Below are 22,629 nucleotides of genomic sequence, written 5' to 3'. Positions count from 1 at the left end.
TCACTAAGGCAAAGTGACCTCTCCATCTCGACTTTCCAGCCTGGTTGGTGACTGCCACATCTGAGTGTCACTTTCCTGGATCTCTCCTCTCAGTCCTTCTTCCCGTCACCCATTGACCACCTGGGCTTGTAGTGGTGTTCCACGATCACTACCTCCTCCGACAAGCTCAAGGATTGAGAATTATATTGGCTGGGCTCTGCTAAGTGGGATAGCTCTCCTCCCATGCAGGTCTTCCCTTTCTGTTCCGATATTGGACATCATTTGCTTAGTCCCCCAGCAAGGGTCTTTCTTCTGGGTTAACTATTACTGCAGATCCTGCCTAATGTCAAAACCTCATCCCAAACAGTTTCTTTCCAAAAGGCACTTTTATTAGGAGAAGCTGATAGCAGACATGATAGGCAGGATCTGACAGTTTCCCACTCAGGGACAGTGGAAAAGATACATTGTAGCAAAGCAAAATAACATACCACAGAGCCTTCCCCCCTCCCCCTCAGGAGAATGGCAGAACCCTCAGATAGAAATGAATTAGAAAATAAAAGATAGATTCCACACACACCCAGGGAAGAATGGGTTCTGACAGACAGACTGGTCATGGGGGAGGGATGAGAAACCAAGGAAATATTTCTGTATTGTTGCATGGGAACTTTTGGATTCTACCTGACTTTACTGCAACCAGCATCTCTTAGTAAAAATACCTTTCACTTCCAACTAAATGGAGTTGAGAGTTTTTCTTTCCTAAAGGTTTAGACTGGGGCATGTCTGATACTGTACTCTTTTTAATTTTTCAATATTAACTGCATAGTTCTTACCATTAAAATGTATATTTTCAAAGATATAATTGCAAAATGAATTAGGTGCAAATATACTTGCAAAGGTGGCTCTCTTCTTTCTTCACCCACAACTGCTTCATATTTATAAGGATTTATAAGGATATAATCTCTGAACTGTACTTTATATTTCATATGAACTAAATGATACTGAATCTATTGAATAAGAATTTCTATATATATTAAATGATACTGAGAAAACTGAATGATCATTTATTCAAGATTTTGTGGATTCTCTGGTTGTTACAAAGAAGGCTGTTTACACTAACCACAAAACTAGACTGCAAGTTTATGAGGATTGTAAACTTATTTACAAGGATTATAAAACTGTGCCCTAAATGGCAATAAAACAATGCAGATTCTTTTCATCTGCAATTATCACTCTACTTTATCCTGTGGATTAAAAATATATAAAGACTTTCTTCTTCTTTCTACTTTTTTCTTGTGGATTACAAACTTTAAAAAAACAATGTTTTTAAAGGAAAGAACCTCTTCAGTATTATTACAAACTATTTTTAATTCTTACTCTCAGCTGAGATACTATTTTTTCTTTTCATCTGAGATTTTATTTTTCTTTTCAGCTTTTATTCATCTGTCATTTTTTAATAATCTGTGGATTACAAACTATATCTAGAAGGCAATCTTATTTGCATTTAAGTTAGCCACAGGAGGGATTAAAAGGGAACTAAGAACTTCTAGAATTGACAGTAAGAATAATTAACCAGGGGAATGGCTAATCTTGAGACTTGTTTCAAATGATACCTATACTCAAAAAAGATTCAAATTTGGAAGAATGGCAGAAAGGTATTAATAAATTTGTTTGGGCAGGGAAAAGACCAAGAGTAAAATTTAAGATAATGCAAGATGTACGTGAAAGAGGTGGTCTTAAAATTCCCAATTTTAAACTATATTATGAGGCTGCTGCTTTATCATCAATTAGTGATTGGTTTAATTTAACACAAGGGAGATTATTGAATATTGAGGGATGTGATTTATTATTTGGTTGGCATGCATATTTATTGTATGATAAGAAGGTGGATAATGTTTTTAAGACACTTATATTAAGGTATGCCCTGTTGCGAGTTTGGAAAAAATATTGATATAAGTTAAATTATAAAATACCAATTTGGGCAATACCTAAACATGCAATAGAAAATACCGTATTATCCGGCATATAAGACGACTTGGCGTATAAACGACCCCCGACTTTTGAGAAGATTTTCAAGATTTTTCGTCTTATACGCCGGAAAATACTTACATGCCAGTTGCCAAGTGTCCGACACAAGCCCGATTCAGACCCGTCTGATGCAGATGGTGCAAAGCCCTGCCGGTTCCCGCCCGACGCTGGACGGCTCCGCTGGTGCCGCCTCGAGAGGGAAGGGCGTGAGGCGCCTGCCACAGCTGCCCGAGGACTCCTTAGCAGCCGGGGAGCGTGCGCGTGCGCAGGACTGCCCTGCCGGCTCCCGCCCGACGCCAGCCTGCCCTGCTTCCTCCACAGTGAGAGGGGAGGGCGTGCCTTCCCGGGCTCGCTGACTTGCAGCCACGCCGGAGCCGAAAGGGGCTTTTCCTTCCACCCACCCTTTGGAATAAATGCAAGAGCTGCGTTTACACGACGTGCTCTTCCAGGCCAGACTCTGCAAACGGCACGCCAGAAGCCGCAACCACCGCGGGAACTCCGAGTCCCCACCTTTCGGCAGCCTGCACGGCCGAGCGCAATCTGCTTATGCTCAGATGCCGCTTGGGCGAGGGGGAGGAGCTTCCTGCCACTCCCGGGGTCTGGCGTTTGCAAGGGGGAGGGGAAGGGGCTTAGAGGCTCTTGGGGGTGGGAAGGGAGAGTCACGTTGGAGGGGGGACTGGACTAAGGAGGCTTGAAGTTGCTTTGCAAGAACGGGGGCGCTCGATTGATTTATGTACTATTTTCCGGCGTATAAGACGACTGGGCATATAAGACGACCCCCCAACTTTTGAGAAGATTTTCATGGGTTAAAAAGTCGTCTTATACGCCGGAAAATACGGTATAAGTCTGGGATTTAAACATGATGTGACTACATATAAAGAAATTCGTAGAATGGAAAGGAATGTATGGCAATTAAAGCCATTTAATATTTTAAAAGAAGAAAAAATAGTGCAGACTGGGTTTCAGTATGGGCAGTTACAAGCTAGATGGAAGTAAGATCAGACAGTTGGTATTTTGACAACTGATGAAAATTTGGTTAAATAAGAGATCAAAGTCCAGCGCATATAAGGAGGATATATAATGCACTGATAGAAATAGATTCAGAAATGGAACTTGTTAAAGACTGCATGATAAAATAGGCCCAGAATTTTCAGGAGCCCATGATGGATATCTGGGAAAAGATATGGGTCAGAAATGTAAAATTTACACAGGCACAAAATTTAAGAGAGAATTTTTATAAAATGTTTTATAGATGGCATTTAGATCCTAAAAAATTAGCAAGTATGTATCCGAATTATCAGCCTAAATGTTGAAGGTGTGGTTGTGATGATGCAACTTATTATCATATATGGTGGACTTGTAAAAAAGTTAAAGTTTTTTGGATTAAAATTTGGTGGAACATGCAGAAGATATTTAAGAAAAAGATAAGGTTTTCTCCACAGTTATTTCTTTTGGGTATTATTACAGATTGTACTATTATAGATACTAAATTGATGTTGAATTTAACTACGGCAGCAAGACTTTTGGTAGCGCAATATTGGAAGAAGGAGGAACTGCCTACTATAGAAGAGTGGACTTTAAAAGTTTCAAACCTGGTGGAAATGGCAAAGATTTCAGCATATTTGAAAGAACAATTGCAACAGAGATATATTTTGGAATGGAGAAGATGGATTGATTATATTCAGAATAAATATAAGACTAAAAAGTTTCATTTAGCATATGAATAAGTATTAGTATTATATGATGTATTATTAGTTAGTTATTATTATTTAGTTATTTAGTTATGTTTAAGAGGAGTTAAAGTGCGATAGAATTTAAAGTGGTTTTTTTTAGTTAGTTAGCATATTTTAGCTTAGGTTGGTAAAAGTTAATACCCTGTATTCAGCTCGGGGAAGTCGGGGGGAGGGGGAGGGAGGGGAGGGTGGGAGTTTATGTTTTCAAAATGTATTTTAAAACTTTTCAATAAAAAAACCCCTGGAGTTTTCAAAGAAGAGATCCGACAGTCATTTGTCTGGAATGGTATAGCACTCCATGTTTGAGTAGGCGATTGGACAAGAAGGTCCCTTCAAATACTGTTATTCTAAAAAAAACACCTAACATTTAAGAACAGAATTTTTTTAGTTTAAATAAAAAAATTCAGTTTAAATTTTAAAAAATTCTTCTAAATTTTGGGGAATTTTGAAAATTTTTATTTTTAAGTAAACTAGAATTTTTAGAATTTTTGAAAAGATACTTCTAAATTTTTAAATATTTTTGTATTTCTGAAATTATTTAGAAATAATTCTTGATTTAATTTTTTAAAATTTTTGGAAAAATCTTTTAAAGTTTTGAACATTTTGGAAAATTTTGAGATTTTTAATTTTTAAATGAGCTAGTCATGAAAAGAAAAATAGTCATGGAAAAAGATTGATGCTATTTTGATTTGAGTAAAGTATGTTCCATGTATGTACTCATGCCCATAGAAGACCCAAATTACACATCTATCAAATGTAAACTAAATGGATTACTTGAAGAAAAAGTGAAAAATCTTCAGGCAACTCTAGCCACTCTGAGGCTCATCTTAAACACAATAACAAACAACTACCAGAAGAAATGAACCTGTACATGAACCTTTACGCACAGACTAATGGAAATGTGTCATTCATAGAAGAAAACAACAACCAAGAGCATTGTCCTTGCTGTCTAGTGCTATCCAGCACAGTGCAGCCCCACTGGAGCTAAGCAACTGATTTCACATCCTTCGCCTGGAGAAAGCATACAGACACCCAGAGAAGGGACATCAAATGTTACTGTGACTGGAAAAAAAGTACCCCAAACTTTCTGTCAGAACTATTTAACTTCTTAGACAGTGAAACACCGCTTGGACCTCTGGCCCAAAATCAAATCTCACCTTTCCCTGGGTTCTGCCATACTCCCAAGGGGGAGGGGAGATGTGCCTGCAGGATTATTGTCTTTGCTTCATTTCCACTACAATGTAACATTTTGCTTTGTTTATTGCCTGTGTCCTCTACCTGCCAGCTGTAATTTGCTTCCTGCGTTATCTCTCTCTCTGAACTCTATCTTCCTAAACTGTCAGCTAGAACAAGGGAGAAAATAAGAGATGTAACCTCAGTGCCTGGTTTATGTCTACGCTCTAAGAGGAAGGTGTGAAGAAGCCGCCAACCATCACTGTGTGAGCTGGAGACGGTCTGATTTTATCTCCCCCTTTCCCACGATGGACTTAACCTCTGAGGATTGGCCATCCCGCATTGGGCAGGTGGACTATGGGGTGGGGTCTTGTATGGGGATACTTTAATCTATCGCTCTGTGTGAGAAATCTCACGTCTATTATGCCTGCTATCAACTACTCTTAATAAAAGTTCCTGTTGGAAGAAATCGCTTCCAAGATTTTGCTTTCTTAAGATGTGGGATTGAGGTTGATCCTGACACTTTCCCAAGGAAAAAAAAAGACAAGTGCTGGTGATAGGAGATTCACTTCTCAGGGGAATGCAACCAGCAGTTTGTAGACCAGCTAACCAATCTAGGGATGTATGTTGTCTCCCTGGAGTGAAAAACAAAGATGTGCCTGAGAGAAGTACTAAAATAATCAAGCCCCAAGATTACTATCCCTTTTCTCTTGTTCATGTGGTGACAAATGACACAACAATGAACCTGAAAACAACATCAAGAGACTAGGAGCAGCTAGATGTATCTGTCCATAGTTGTAGGAGGATTTTTGACAGATAGGAAGTAACAGGTGAAGCTAGAAAAAATTATATTTAATACTGGGATATTACTACTAGTGCCTTTCAGGGGTCACTCCTTTCTCCATTGTTCTTCTCTATATATACCAATGACTGCATGTCTAGGGATTGTTCTATTAAGTACTGAAGTTTGCAGATGATACAACAGTCATTGGTTTCATTCAAGTTGGTGATGAATCTGCATATAGATTGGAGGTTGGACAACTAGTCCTGTGGTGCAGCTAGAACAATCTGGAGCTAGACATGCCATGTTTCCCCGAAAATAAGACCAGGTCTTTTTTTTGCCTCCAAAAGAAGCACCAGATCTTATTTTCAGGGTATGTCTTACTCACCTCCAGCTCCAACAGCCACACTCAGCAAGTCCACTTCTTCTGTAGGTGAAGGAGCAGCTTCATTCTACAGCTGCATTCCAGCCTGCATTTTGCAGCCAAGCTTTTCCAGAAGCCCTATGCAGCCCAAGAACCGAGCTATGGATTCAATCCATAGTTCGGTTCTCAGCTGCAGAGGTCTTTTTTTTTAATCCCATTTATATCCCACCCTTCTCCAAAGACTCAGGGCAGCTTACAATTTAAAGCACAAATCAATGCAGAACCCAGCTATGGATTGAATCCATAGCTCAGTTCTTGGCTGCAGAGTCCTTCTGGAAAGGCCTGTGACTAAGAAATATACGCCTGGCTGCAGAAGACGCCACAGAAGAAGTGGGCCGGTGAGGAGAGGCCTGACTGCAAGGTAAGTGGGTGTGGGGCACATGGGGCAGCTCCACACCACCACTGCCCTAGGTTGATTTGTAGGTGTGTGCCTTGCCCCAAAACTAGGGCTTATTTTTGGGATAGGGCTTATATTAGACCCATCCCCCAAAATCAAGCTAGGACTTATTTTCAGGGTAGGCCTTACTTTGTATTCTACCACATCTTGCTATATTTGACAGCACAGCAGAATTCTTCACATTTTTCTGTAACTGTCTGGTTTGGTACAGCAACCAAACAGGAGAGGTGCAGACTTCAATAATGGTTAGAACTGCAAAAAGAACAACTACAACCAGCCAGCCTTCATAGAAGACCTTTATGTTACGCAGGTCAGAAGGGGGGCTGAGAAAATATCTACAGACCCTCCACATCCTGCACATAAAATGTTTCAACTCCTCCCCTTGGGACACCATTACAGGGTATAAGGACCTGCCCCAGCTGTCCCTCAGGAAAGCAAAACTCCTGACTCCACTGAATTGAGTCAAAAGAACTTTTACTGAGAGAAAGTGGATGCAGTAAACTCAGGCAAAATCTGAGAGCCTCATGCAAAGCTCAAAGCAATTCTTCCATTTCCCCAAACGCATTCCCTCAACCAGTCCACCGGCAGCCAATGTGATGCCATAGGGTTGTTTTGAGAATGCTGAGGTGCTAGACAAATAACAGGACACCCTTGGCACATGACAGCCTTGAAACCAGGCTGAAACTAGCTGGAAGAGAGCCTGCTCTGTCTCCAATGACAATCCTCACCTTTAATTCCCAAGCTGTTACAGCAAAAGTGAAAGCATATGAAAGATGCCAGCAAACCTTCCTCCTCCCCCTTCCATTGAATGGCAGGACACAATGCTAGACCTGACATAGTTTTGCATATCAAAACAACCAGACAAAGAGACAAGGTTTTTTTCCTCATGTCATCACTCTGCTGAACACCTAATTCACATACTACCATCTATTGTCTATGTACATTTACCCATATTGTATGGCTGTAGCATTATTATTATCCTTCTTATCTTCTTTACTACCCCTTCTTTATTGTTATGATGATGATGATGATGATGATGTTGATTACTCTGTTGCTTTGCATGTACACTGACAGCTTCTGTACTGGAGACAAATTCCTTGTTTGTCTGATCACACTTGGCCAAAGTATTCTATTCTAACTGTAAATAAATCAAATCTGTCCTTTTTAATGCAACCAAAACACTAGAAAATTATAATTAAAACTTCTATAAAGGTAGAAAACAATTGTATGCAGTGAATACATTTCAAATTGGCAGTTCTAGATCTTTCTTAAAAATGCACGGCACGAAATACCTAACTATCCAATGTTAATTATTGTGCAGATAAAACTTTGTTTTTTACTGTAACTTGGATTTTATTTTGTTGGTTATTGCTTCTTCTATGAAATATGTTCATATGGGCAAAGGAAAACACAAGAGAAGTAAGGTAGGTCAAGTTTGCAAACTGAGGCAAATCAAGCCACTAAAACTCCAGATACTCCACTAGTAGACACTCTGAGTTTCAATGTTGAACATGCAAATCTCCTATTAAACATCACAAATCTCTATCTAAACAAAACACAGCAAGGAAGATGAAGGGCAAGACTGATGGCAAGGGCAATGGTAGCATGACATGCAAAGAACAAAAAATAAAACTCAGAGAAGTCAGTCCCTGCTTTCTCTGGAACTGAAAAACTGATTTTATATCATCCTCCAGGAAGGAACTATGCAAAGTCAAGTGTTCCAGTGATAAGAAGGTGCTCAAACATCCCCAGATAAATAAAAGGCATGTGTTGCTGATTAGTGATTTACTACTCAGAGGAACAGAGTTATCTATTTGTATACCTGACAATATCTTAAGGCATGGGTGTCAAACTCGCCACATCACGTGATGTGTCACAACATATTACTTTTTTGCATTGCCGGAGCTGGGGTAGGTGCAGCCTCCATATGATGCAATTGGCCCACAGGCCGGCAGTTTGACACCCCTGTCTTAAGAGAAGTGAATTGTCTCCCAGGTGCAAAGATGTGACAGAGAGGCTCACTAAAATAATTTAAGTCCACTGATTTCTATCCCTTTCTAAATTTACATGTCAGGACAAATCATACAACTAAGAGCCTGAAATCATTTTCAAAAGACTATGAACAACTAGACAGAAAAGCAAAGTAACTGGGTGCCCAGATTGTGTTGTCATCTATTCTCCGGATGAAAGGTCAACAACCAACCAATGAGGAAATGGAGCATTTTAGAAATAAACCACTGGCTCAAAGAATGGTGCCATCATAAGACCATGGATTACACTACCTATAGCAGACATGTCAAACACAAGGCCCGGGGGCCGGATCTGGCCTGCGAAGTGGTTTCATGTGGCCCGCAAAGCCATCCTGGAAACAGTGAGGGAACGGCTCCCACTACCTTGGCCCCGGCCCAGGCCAGCCAGAAGCCAATGTACAATTTCGTGGTGGCCATCTATGCTGAAATACATTCAGTCTTAGCTCCACAAGGCCGACTGGAACCAGTGAGGGACTGGCCCATGCCACATTGGCACTGCCCCCTGGGTGCACGCTGGGGAGGTATCACCCTTTGTGAGGAATGAAGAAATGTACCATCGCTTGGAAGTGGCCAGCATATGACCCTGCCTACTTTGGGCAGGCTAGGGCCTGGGCAGTGTTGCGCTTCTCTTCAGATTCGTGCCACCCGGCTCAGCCTCTCAGCACTGTCAGGAAAGTGCCCCACTGCCTGCCAAAACCAGGCAGGCTGGGGGCTGGGCAGCATTGCGCAGGTAACATCGACTCTCACACTGCTCATGGCATCCCCTCCCCCAGAGCCCACCAAGCCGGATATGTGAAGTAGGCGAGGGCCATGTGCTGGCCACTTCCAGGCAATGGTGCATTTCTTCATTTCTCACGAAGGATGACACTTCCCCACCTGCGTTTCTTGCCTGTTTTTCTCCCTCCCTCATCTCAAATATTTTCCTACCACTCTGTTCTAGGAAGGAAGGAAGGAAGGAAGGAAGGAAGGAAGGGAGGGAGGGAGGGAGGGAGGGAGGGAGGGAGGGAGAGGGAGGGTCTGAGGGAAGTCCTGCCTTAGTCCTGCCCTGCTGCCCTTTCACCATCCCCTTGCCCCCTCCTCCTGGCCTATCCTGGGGGGGTGTCTCCGATCCTATTGCTAAGGAAGCTTTGGATACAAAGCCAGGTCTCCTCCCATGGAGAGGGAGTGGGCCTCCCTCTTGACTTTGCCCTCGTACCCATCATGAGCAACCTGGCTAAGGAGAGCAAGCACAGCAGCAGCAGCCTTGAGGAGGTAAGTGCAGCTGGGTGCCCCCTTGGGGAAGTGGGGCTGGGCTTAGTGCCGTGGGTTCTTGATGGCTGGGCTGGGCATTTGACCTCCATGCCACGGTCCAACCCCCCCCAAGGCCTGACAGGAACAGTGAGGCTCCTCCAGTGGACCATGCCTTGGCACTTGCCCCGGTCCCATCTTCTGCCAGAGACCCTCAGATCTGTCCCACTCCTGCCCAGGCCCCCATTGGCACCCTTGATGTGGATGATGTAGAGCTGGCCACGCCCACCCAGTAGGCCACGCAGACCCTGGCCACACCCACCTGGCCCGCCAAGGGCAACTGGAATGCTGATGCGGCCCTCAATGAAATTGAGTTTGACACCCCTGACCTATAGGAAGGGCTTCTAGCAAAAGACAGACTTCACCTCATGATGACCAGCAAGAATTAGGGAAACAACTGGCTCAACACCTCCAAAGGGCTTTAAACTAAAACTGAAGGGGGAAGGAAACCAATTTGTAGGTCACCCAAAACACAAAAGTTCAAAGCCCAGACTTCTTTTCTAATGAAACACTCAATGCATCCAAGAATTATTTGGATGACAACCACCTGTGCACACATGTAAGGAATAAGGCTATTAATTATGTTATCCTGTATCACTAACTTTTCAGGTAAGGCTTTGGGAAAATATAGGATAAAAATATCTGGAAGTTCAGCATCATGAATGATAGAAAGTTCTTACTTTTAAAAACTGCATCAGGGCTGTGTTGCTTGGATCATTAGGATCAGGTTTTGTATCAGTCACCCACTTGGCTAATTTCTTCATGTCAGTTAATCCAGATGCACCAATTGATGCAATAGCATCCACTTTTTTTAAGGAACTGAAATTTTGACATAAGAGTGAAAACAATTGGTTAAAAGAAGTCTTCCAAATGTTTTCAAAGAAAGAAAAAATTAAAGAACCTCTATGGTTGGTGTTCCTAGTTACTGTGTTTTCCCGAAGTAAGGCCTACCCCGAAAATAAGCCCTAGCTTGAATTTTGGGTTGGGGGGATGGGCCTAATATAAGCCCTACTCCAAAAATAAGTCCTAATTTTGGGATGAGGCACACACCTAAAAGCTAGGGTGGCGGTGGGGGTGTGGAGCTGCCCCACATGCCCCGCACCAATTTACCTTGCAGCCTGGCCTCTCCTCACTTCTTCTGTGGTGTCTTTTGCAGCCAAGCCTGCATTTCTCAGTCACAGGCCTTTCTGAAAGGACTCTTCAGCCAAAAACCGAGCTATGGATTCAATCCATAGCTTGGCTCTGTAAGACCTCTCCAGACCTCTTGAATCCATAGCTCGGTACTCGGCTGCATAGGCCTTTTGGAAAGGCCTGACTGCAAAATGCAGGCTGGAATGCAGCTGCAGAATGAAGCTGCTCCTTCAGCCATAGAAAAAGTAGACCTGATGGGTGTGGCCATCGGAGCCGGTGGTAAAACATCCCCCGAAAATAAGACCTGATGCCTCTTTTGGAGGCTAAATAAATAAATAAATAAGACCTGGTGTAAGGGCCCATTTAAATCTACATATTAAGAAAACAGAACTCTTGGAAATGGTCTCTTCCAACAGGAATTTTTATTAAGAGAAATTGACTGTAGGCATGCTAGACAGGATCTGAAGGATCCCTCCACCATTCAATGTTTTAAAATGTTCCCAAGCAGCCCCCCACCCCGCAGTTCTTTCGGGCAATTCAAACTGGCAGATTTCCAGGTGTTAACTGCAGGAAAAATAACATCAGTCCGGCTCCGTTGGCACAATCATTCAAACCTCTCTTTACCCAGATCCCAGGTGTTGCATCTCCTCCCCACTTTTCCCTTGCTGCCGGTAAAGAGGAGAAGTTCAGAGGGGCATAGGATGAAAGGCAGATGGCCACACTGTTATGGTTAGCAGACCCGAAGTGAATCAACAAAAGGTTACTTTGTAGTGAACAGAGGAAGTGAAAGTAGTAAAAACCCCATGCATACCCCCCTCCCCCTTAGTAGCATGATGGAATCCAGGAGATAGTAAGAATTGGTTTTTATATCAGAGAAGATAGATAGAAATGAAATATAACTGGATTCTGACACCTGGTCTTATTTTCGGGGAAACATGGTTATGGATTGTCAATTTTGTATAAACTCATTAATTTGCCTTTTCAAATAAAATTTACAGTCAAACAGCTTTACAAAGACTTCCCGTTATTTCACAAGACTCACTACTGTTGAAGATGTGTACAGTTTAACAAGCTCACACTAAGTTAATAAAAAGAAATCTCCTGAAATATTTTTATTCAATGAAATATCATTGTGCTTGAAATAGTACACAGTACCAGTGAAGAGTACTACAAGAGACAATAATGTTCACATGCAGACAAAATATGTTAAAACATATTTCAACTTCTGGCTAAAACAATGATCTCTAAGTATTACTCCAAAAATTATGCAGTCAGACAGAACATTTTTTTTCTCTCTAGGAAAGAAAGGGCTTATGGAGGACTTATTGAACTGAACTCTGTTGAAGTTCACTACCTTGAAAGATTAGAATTCTTCTGCAAGACTGGAGGAACCAGTGGTATCCCATTTACTCCAACTGCCCATGACACACTGCATGATACTTTACCAGAAGTCATTAAAATCATATTATTACTACCATCTGCTTCAAATGAAAATGAAACACCTGCAAGAAGAGATAAAAAAGCCCAGATTTGATAAATCAACCGTGGTTTGTGTTCTTTTGAACCAACCAATAAAAATATATCATTTGCATGGTCTCTTTTTTATTGAAAAGTTTTACAGTACATTTTTTAAAAGACAAAACCCCTCCCAACCCCCTCCCCTCTCCCCAAACCTCCCCAACTCTTCCCTCCCCTCCCCCTCCCCCCCTCCCCGACTTCCCAGAGCTAAATACAGGGTATAAAAATACAAACAATCATAGTCTACCATATGCAAACAACAATAAAATATTAAGTTCTATCTATTTGCATGGTCTTTAATGCTCTTGTATTTTTTCTTAGTTGGAAGGAAGGAAGGAAGGAAGGAAGGAAGGAAGGAAGGAAGGAAGGAAGGAAGGAAGGAAGGAAGGAAGGAAGGAAGGAAGGAAGGAAACTAGTTTTTAGCAAGTTTTGGAGGTCTATCAAAGATGGTTGTAAGGCCTGAACACCTCAAGTTTCCTAAGAGATGATGGTTAAGTCTATGGACATACTGTATAAGTATTTGGACCTAGCACTAAAACCACAATATGTCAATTATATTAGCTGGGTTGCAGTTCTCTGAACATCAACAAATAAGAAATGGAACAATCTCTGTACCACTGCCCACTCCTTCATGGTCCAGCGTCACACACTGGTCACTGCTGAATTCAATATCTTCAATTGGAGCTCTTCCTGTCAGAACAGTCATCTCTGGGATGGGCACAAATACTTCCATTAACAAGTTAGCACTGCCGAGTCCAATTGTTTCATAAAGCTGTAATAAAGGGAAGAAATTATTCCAATCTCTAATCACTTTAAGTGTTTGGGAGTTATATTTAATTCATACTATGATCTCAAACATGTTCTCATAGCCATAAATAACTATATGTATTTCAAGGGACTATAGAAGGTTGGTATTAGTTAGAATTGCTTGTCTCTCACTATGCATCATAATATCAGGACTACACAGTAAATATATACTCTAGCTTGGGATATACTAGAATGGTAATTAGATGGGCTTCCTTTCCCTGACAAGTGAAAGTAGAGAAGCAGGTGATTCTCATTTGAGAATCCAGCTCTTAAGGAGCAAAAGCCACTAGATCACGGATTCCAAAATCAGCAACTGTGGAGGATACACAAGGAATACTATTAAATTATCATTGTATATACTGTACATAACTAGTTGGGGTGAAAATTTTAAAGAATTTTATTTGAAGCAGATAGTGGTACAAGCCGTATAGAAGTGCAAAATAAAAAAGAACAAAAATAAAAGCAAGAGAAATTGAGCATATAACCTATATTCTATACAAGAAAGTGAGGGTAGCTTTGTCCAGGAACAGAATTTCATTATGAAAAGAACCTTATATCATTTAAATCCATAGACCAAAAATTACTAAATTTTTCTGTGGAAACTAAATTTAAATGACTGAAATTAGGATTTCTTCAGAACTCTTGCCATAGATAAGACTATTTATGTTCTACTGTTTCTCTATGTGTTTAACACAATAACTTACTTGCAATTTTAAACTCTCTGGCCAATTGAATATTTGCACATTAAAAATTTGCCCAAAATGAATTCTAAAGTCAGAGCTCATCTGTCGAGAAACTGTTCTAGACACCTCTTTGGAATTAAAAAGAATTTTTAAGAAGAGAGATCTTTTCTTCACATCTTCACGTCTTGCAACTTCAGATCTACAAACAGATTAACAAGTAAATAAAACATTCATATTGTTTGAATGATAATAAAGAATAGCAGAGAAAGAATTAGAGAAGATAACAAAACAGAATGATTGTAGTAAAAGGCACCTTGAGTGTAATCGCAAAACAAAGGGAGCACCATTTGAACACCACCGACACCATTGACAAAATCAACATCAATCAATTGCAAAAGGCAGTTTTATTTGGAACAGTTTACATCCTGCAACAATTTAACCCCATCAAATGTAAACATCTGGCTATCTGATGTCCTTGGAAAGGACCTGACAGGTGGACAAAAATGCCAACTCCTGTCTAAACAACTGACTGACTGAGCAACTAAACAAAGTAATTTATTCATTTTATGTATTGCCCAACTTCCAGCAAGTCTGGGCAGTTTTGTGTTTGAGATGTTTCACAAGGTTTTGATAACTAAAATATGTGTTTAAAATAAGATAGTCTTCACTCTATGCTGTGTGTACAATCCCTTTTTCACATCTCTAAGATGTCCCAATTATCTAACAATTGAATAGAACATACAAAATCTAAAATATATATGCTTAACTTGTTGGACTGAGTAGTGGATTTAGGAGTTTATAACTTGCTCCTCTCTTATGCTCAAAATATGCAGTTGTGTGATCTATTTTTCCCCTGTGCACAAGGGCTAAATATTATCCAATATTGATCTTGATCCATCTTAGGCCCAGTACTCTTTAATATCTTTATAAATAACTTAGATGAGGGAATAGAAGGGAAACTCATCAAATTTGCAGATGACACTAAACTGGCAGGAATAGCCAACATGCTGAGCCAAGCTCAGGATCCAAAAATATCTTGACAAACTATTCTATTCTATTCTATTCTATTCTATTCTATTCTATTCTATTCTATTCTATTCTATTCTATTCTATTCTATTCTATTCTATCATGTTAACAAATGCAATAAAAGGTGTATCTGAGGCATTATGCAGAAAGCACAGGTCCATACAATAAAAAACAGCATCCATTGATGCTTGGTGCCTTGGTGGAGCAGTGGGCTAATGCCTGCTTAAGTAACACCAGCTGCCTGCAATTAGTGCAGGTTCGCATCCCACCAGGCTCAAGGTTGACTCAGCCTTCCATCCTTCCGAGGTAGGTAAAATGAGGACCCAGATTGTTGGGGGCAATAAGCTGACTTTGTAATAATGCCGCTTGGGGTGTGTGTGAAAGCCCTAATAAGCAGGCATATACATAGAATGAAGGCTACTGCTAAGCTTGTAAGCCGCCCTGAGTCTTCGGAGAAGGGCGGGATATAAATGGGATTAAAATAAATAAATAAATAAGAATCAGATAAACTATGGAAATAGGATAACTTCATCTACAAATGCAGAGGACAAGAGACTTCTAGAGAGGAGGGAAAAAACTCTTCAGCTGCCAACATCCCCACATGTATTTTGGAGGAATCCCCCATTATAAAAGTTCTAAAGCATAGGGTCTTACTCCAAAATAAAATTATGCATCACTACCTTAGGTCCACATTCTGCCATCTTGAAAAATAGAGGCTAGAGGCTAGCTGCAGAACAGCTGCCAAAGACATGGCCCAAAAGGCCACAATATTGCTTCCTTGGAGGAGGAAAGGGCTGAAATTGCTTTTTTTGTTTTGTTTTCTTTTTAACAAGGAAATTTTCAATTGAAAAATAGGAAAAATCACATCCTGCCTGCTGAATGCTAGGGATATTATCTTCAAATACTTTTTGGCCCACAACTGTGGGACTGAAAACAGAATGTTCCCTTGCTAAGTTTCTGGCATGAATGAACAGTCTTTACTTCCAAACATCTGGCTGCCATTCCAGGCATTAAAAAAATAAACATCTTAGGAACTGATTTGGAGAGTCAGCAACATTTTCAAATCTTAGCTTTCTGCTGACTTTTCAAAAAAGTAACCATTTCCAGTTTATATAAAATGAGAAGGAACAAATATTTGAATGTTTTAATTATTATCAACATGTAAACAGAATCCTCTTATATTAAAATACATTGGCAGGTCAGCCAATGTTAAAACATGAATCTCATTTAGAAATTGTTGTGTTTCTCCAACATGACTTAAAAGAGGCAGTTATAAGACCATAACTGAAAAAAATCCATCTGGGTCTGGGAGCTTTGTAATTACAGGCCAATCTCCAATCTTCCATTTTTGAATAAAAATAAATAATTAAAAAAATGATGGCTCCATACCTCTTGCTGCACTTGAATGAAATTAATCATCTGGACTTTTTCCAATCAAGCATGCTTTGGTTGCTTTGGTGAACTTTGGGGAAATTTGATGGAAGATGTGATCCTGCGGAATCTTTCTGGGATGGGTGGGCTTTAGGCCCTGCCCATCTCACTATCTAAGTGACTCTGGGCAGTTAGAAATGTCATAAAATAATAAAAAAGAATGTGGTGCTGAGGAAACTGTGGTTTGACACTTAGGTAGCTGACTGCTGATTTCCTATTAGGCACAATTTAGGGTGCTGAGTTGATCTTCAAAGCCTTAAAAGACCCTGGTGTATACTATGCCCAGGGACTTAGAACAGCAGGAGAAGCCCTCCTGTACTGCAGAAAATGTCAAGAAAAGAATTGTCGCGAAGTTCAGGACTGGTTTTAATTGTAACTAGATTCTAGTGATATTTTGATTTCATGTTAATATGGCTTACCTAGGACAAGCCTCATTCGGAGTGATGGTCCCCACCAAGCTTAACTCAGGGATTAGAACTGGTTCTCCAGGCTGCCTTCGGTTCTCAGCAGCTCTTCTGCGAACTTGCAGCTCCACCTGCTGTTGGTCAACTGGGAGAGGTGGAAGAGGCTTCAGAGGTTCCTCCATTTGCTCAAATTCTTCATCTTCCAAGTGTTGATTTGATTTCTTTTTTTGTTTCTTTCGATTTTTCTATATGAGTGAAATGATGTTTTTGATTTTGGTGGGTCTCTCATGCATGGATTTTGTTGGACTGACCATTTTTATCTTTAATTATTTGATAAATGAATGTGATAAATAATTCATTTGGTGGCTGGGTGTTAATAATTTTTACTACAGTTATTCTATTATTACAAGTGTATAATTACTTGTTTTTTTTAAAAAATTGGAATTTAGGAATACATTCCAACAAATAAATTCTAGAAATTTATTCCTAGGAATAAATTCCTACTTTATCCTTAAAAATGGCTTGATGTCAATGGAGACTCTCAATCATCCAGGTCATGGTTGTCCCAAAGGTTTTTTCCAAAAGACAACTGGAGTTCCTTGGTTTTTTCTTTGAAGATATTTCACATTTCATCCAAGAAGTTACCTGAAGAAGCTTCATAGATGAGAAGCAAAACATTTTCAAAGAAAAAATCAAGAAAGTCCTGTTGCCTTTTGGAAAAGCACCTTTGGGTTAAAAGTGGCTTTGATGTAGAACATCAACTTTATTTTTTAATTAGATATATATTCTGCTTTTCTTTCAGGAGCTGAAGAAAAATATACACAGCACTCTTATTTTTCAGATGACTACAATCCTCTTATAAAATACTGGCCTGATAGACAGACTGAGCTTATGTAGTGAGGGGGGATTGAATCTAGTACTGAAACACACTGCCACTAACATTTGACGGTCATGGTAAATAATAGCATAGAAAGCACCCTCCTAATGTTGATTAGATTCATATGGAAAGGATTAAGTAGATTTGGCTCTTGTCCGTATTAACACCATAACAGGCTAAAAAGACAGAGTGTAAAAATGATTCATTCTATGTCATAGTTAATCATCCAGGACACCATTGCCTACACTGGCCATCTCTAAACCAGTCTTTCTCAATTATGGCATCTTTAAGTTGTGTGGACTTCAACTCCCAGAATTCTCCAGCTAGCAGGCTGTTGAAGTACACATACAATATTTTAAAGTTCCAGGGTTGAGAAACACTGTGCTAGACAACTGAACCCATGCCCAATCTCTTTCCCACATTAGCCAACATAGTATGTGAACAAAAAACACTTCCCATGCACAATGATGCTGACTCAGACCTGTGCCTTCTTCCATGATTTCCATGCTCGAAGTTCTGTTTTATATTCATCCATTTTCTTTTCATGCTCTTCACTATTTTCTTCTAGTAATTCATCTATTTCAGCCCGAATTTCTGCCTCAAAGGCCTTTTCATCTAACTTCAGGTCAACTTCTTCCCTTCAAATAGTAATAAAAACAAAGCCATAAATAAAAAGAGTGTTGGTATACTACATTCGTATTTTTTGCCATGCCATGTCAATCCTTTTTATTAGCTTATAATATAAAATACAAAAATACAAAAGCAAATAATAGGAAAAATAGGGGAGGGAAAAGGGAAAAGTGTAGAAAAGAAGGGAGAACAAAGAAAAGGCATTGACTTCCAACTCCCTTGGGTGCAGTAAAATAAGAAGTAACATCGAACCTCAACTTTTTACTTTTACATAATAGTATAAACTAGCCATTTCTATAACAGATCTATCTAATCAATAAAACCCAAAATCAAAGTTTCACTTTTTTTCACCTCAAGCACAGAGTCCAGAAGCATTTCCAAATAGAAACAAAAGTACTTGTGTTTTTTCTTTTATCAAAGCAGTCAATTTAGCCATCTCTGCTAACTCCATCAGCTTTTGCAACCATTCATTCTTTGTGGGGATTAAAGCATCCTTCCATTTTTGTGCATAAAGTAATCTTGCTGCCATCAACATATATAACATCAAACTTCCAATTTTTTCCCAAGTCTTTTTCCATTAAACCCAAAAGAAAAGTTTCTGGTTTTATCTTTATATTCACTTTAAGAATCTTCTGTATTAGAATATGAATCCTACTCCAATATTTTTTGCTTTATTACATGTCCACCATAAATGATAAAAAACTCCCTTCTTTACATTTGCATTTCCAACATTTCTTTGAATGCCTTTATACATTCTTGATAACTTATGTGGTATTAAATATCAATGATACTTCATCTTATAAAAATTTTCTTTTAAACTGTAATTTAATGTAAAATTTAAATCTTTCATCAGGACCCTATCAGGACCCACTTCAATCCCACATCTTAAGAAAGCAGAACTCTTGGAAACAATTTCTTCCAACAGGAACTTTTATTAAGAGCAGTTGGTAGCAGGCATAATAGACAGGATCTGAGATTTCCCACGCAGAGCAATAGGTTAAGGTATCCCCAAGCAAGACCCCACCCCATAGTTCATCCGGCCAGTGTGGGACAGCCAATTCCCAGGTGTTAGGTCCATCGTGAGAAAAGGGGAGATAACACTGACCCATCTCCGGTTCACACAGCGATGGTTGGGTGGCTCTTCACACCTTCCTCTGAGAGCACAGAAATAAACCAGGCACGGAGTTACATTCCTTATTCTCTCCCTTGTTCTAGCTGACAGTTTAGGGAGAGAAAGTTCAGAGAGAGATATAACGCAGAAAAGCAAAATGTTACATTGTAGCAGATAGAGGAAGCAGAGGCAATAAACAAAAGCAAAATGTTACATTGTAACAGACAGAGGAAGCAGAGGCAATAAACCCATGGGCACAATCTCCCTCCCCCTTGGGAGTCTGGCAGAATGCAGGGAAAGGTGAGATTTGATTTTGGGTCAGAGGGGATAGATATAAATGAAATAGGAATGGGTTCTGACATCCTGCCCCCCTTAAAAATAGGAGAGATCCACCTGTAGAGAAACAAAACAGGTATAGAGATTAGTTGGGTTTGTTGGGATATTCTGTATGAAACTTCTTAAGCAACTTGGGTGTTCTAAAGTGACGTTTGTGGACCAATTCATTCTGTGAGGAGGGAAGGTGTTTACATGCCACTAGATTTTGGGTTGCTCCATGGTGTTTCCTAGAATCCAGGATTTCTTTTACCTTGAAGTGTTGTTCTCCTTCAACCATGATAGGAGGTGGTGGGTTTTTTTTCGTAGGGGTGACTGTTGTTCTATTTTTTAATAAACTGCAGTGAAAAACTGGGTGTATCTGCCTAAGATTTGTGGGTAATTCTAATTCTACTGTTACTGGGTTAATGATTCTTTTAATTGGAAAAGGTCCAATATAAGTTTTTTAAAGAGTTGTATGGATTTAAGGTATTTTGTGGATAAATATACCATCTCTCCCACCCTGAATCGAATCCTTTTTTTGTCTGCTTGTACTTTGTATGCTTGTCTAGCTTCATCTAAAGCTTTCCTGACAATTGGCCAGATGTTTTCTAATTGTGCAATCCAATCCTTCAGTGATAGGATTACTGGTTCATTTGGGGTTAGTTCTGGCATGGGGTTGAAACTTTGACCAGTAGCTATTTGAAAAGGAGTGTAACCTGTGCTGGAGTACACTTCATTATTATATGCCACTTCTGTGAAAGGTAGTAGGTCCGTCCAATTTGTTTGCTGGACATTAATAAAGCATCTTAAATATTGCTCAAGTACTGACTTCGAATGTTCAGCTGAACCCCCCGTCTGAGGATGATGACTAGATGACAGTCCTTGGGTGGTTCCTAAAAGGGATAAAAATTCTATCAAAAATGCTGACGTAAATTGCACCCCATCAGATATGATGTGTTGTGGTGCCCCATGCAATATGTAAATATGCTGCATGAAACCTTTCGCTAAGGCTTTTGTGGTGGGGATCTTCTGGCAAGGGATGAAGTGCACCTGTTTGGAAAACAAGTCTGTGACCATCCAGATTACAGTGTTCCCATTGCTTTTTGGTAATTCCACTATAAAATCCGTGGCTATCTCTTTCCATGGGGCTGAGAGGTTTTCCAGTGGTTGTAACTGTCCTGGCGACTTCCCTTGCAGCCTCTAAGCCGTCGCGCAAGTTGGCAGCTGGCCACGTAGCTTTCTATGTCCTTTTTAATGTATGGCCACAAAAATTGCCGTTTAGTTAAGTGTAGGGTTTTTACAAACCCAAAATGTCCTGCTGAATTTGTATCATGGCACAACTGCATGAAATTGATCATCTGGATGGCAGGTATATATAACTTCTCACCCAACCAGGGTAGTACATCTTTGATTGTGCACAAATGTCTATTTTTCTGGAACCATTCATCAGTTTCCAAAGACTTCCAAAATTCTATTCCAGTTTGGCTATCCACCTGCAACTATATTTTAGCTTGGGTCCTGGTGGTTACTGGAGCTGCCAGTTGTTGTTTGGGCATAAATGGTTTAGAGTCAGTGGCCTGTGGAGCATGCGAGATAATGCTTCAGCCAAGAAATTCTTCCCCCTCGGTAAATGTTTGAGAGTGAAATGGAATCAGTGAAAATGTTGGGACCAGCGGGCTTGCTTAGGAGTGAATTTCCTGGATGTTTTTAGTGCTTCTAAATTTTTGTGGTCTGTTCAGACCTGGAAGGGGATTTTATTTCCTTGAAGGAAATGGCACCATATAAGTAATGACCACCTCATAGTGTACGCCTCCTTTTCCCACACAGCCGAACGTTGTTCTGTCTATGTGAGTTTCCTGGATGTATATGCACATGGTTGCAATACCCCCTCATCATTTTCCTGTAATAATATAGCTCCCACTGCCACATCACTCGCGTCTGCCTGTATTACAGAAGTGTTATCGGGATCTGGGTGTCTCAGTACAGATTCGACAGAAAAAAGCCTCTTTAGCCTCTCAAATGCTGCTTGACATTCCATTATCCACTTCAGGGGCTGGCTGGGTTTCACTGGGGACCCCCCCCCCCTTCGTTTTCAATAAGTTTGTGAGGGGCAGGGCTATTTGGGCAAATGAAGGGATGAATTGGCGGTAGAAGTTTGCAAACCCCAGGAAACTTTGCAATTGCTTCCTTGTGTGTGGGAGTGCCCATTCTAATACTGCCCTGATTTTCTCAGGGTCTCTTTCGATGCCCTGTGGGGATATACAATATGCCAGGTAGTCTATTCTTTCCTGGTGGAATTCACATTTCAATAATTTTGCATATAGGTGGGCAGCCTGCAGTTTTTTTAGAACTGCTCTGACTAGGTTAATATGCTCCTCTTTGGTCTCAGTGAAGATAAGGATGTCATCTAGGTATACCAGGACCCCCTTATTTAGGTGCTCTCTTAGTACTTCATTAACTAATTGCATAAAAACTGCGGGGGGCCTTTGCAGTCAAAATGGCAGGACTTTGAACTGGTAGCAACCCATTGGGCAATTGAATGCAGTCTGTTCTGTACCAGCCTACTACCGGCCCTGCAGATAAGGCAGGGACAACCCCTTTTACAAGAAGGCAAGAGGCTGGAACTAAGCCTGCCAAATTTATTAACATAAAAACATAAACAGAGCAAAGAGAACAAACACGAACCATGAAACAGGAACTATTCAAACGGTTGCCTTCAGCAAACCAGCCCTCCCACACATTCCCCTTTTATACAGTTCAGGGCGTGGCTTCTCTCTGCCTCCTTCCGAGGTGCCCCATTGCCTTCCTCTGTTTACTCCTGATTGACTGCCTCCTGCGTCGGGCGTCCTTGAACAGGGCCAGCTGT

General features: G+C 40.4%; 1 protein-coding gene across 2 annotated transcripts in view; it reads right to left on the bottom strand.

Annotated features, from left to right (window-relative positions):
- Nucleotides 1-22,629, bottom strand: part of CC2D2A (coiled-coil and C2 domain containing 2A) — a 258,992-nt gene that overhangs the window by 80,857 nt on the left and 155,506 nt on the right. For both annotated transcript variants that reach the window (XM_083366907.1, XM_083366908.1), the window contains exons 12-17: nucleotides 18,189-18,345; nucleotides 16,846-17,075; nucleotides 13,990-14,167; nucleotides 13,094-13,250; nucleotides 12,315-12,462; nucleotides 10,510-10,648 (exon numbers count right to left, since the gene is read on the bottom strand). In XM_083366907.1, coding sequence (XP_083223033.1) covers nucleotides 10,510-10,648; nucleotides 12,315-12,462; nucleotides 13,094-13,250; nucleotides 13,990-14,167; nucleotides 16,846-17,075; nucleotides 18,189-18,345 — 1,009 coding nt within the window. The remainder of the gene's footprint in view (nucleotides 1-10,509; nucleotides 10,649-12,314; nucleotides 12,463-13,093; nucleotides 13,251-13,989; nucleotides 14,168-16,845; nucleotides 17,076-18,188; nucleotides 18,346-22,629) is intronic.

Source organism: Vipera ursinii (genome assembly GCF_947247035.1).
Source record: "Vipera ursinii genome assembly, chromosome: 7".
Classification (NCBI taxonomy): Eukaryota; Metazoa; Chordata; class Lepidosauria; order Squamata; family Viperidae; genus Vipera; species Vipera ursinii.
This window is presented reverse-complemented; position numbering and strand designations above follow the sequence as displayed.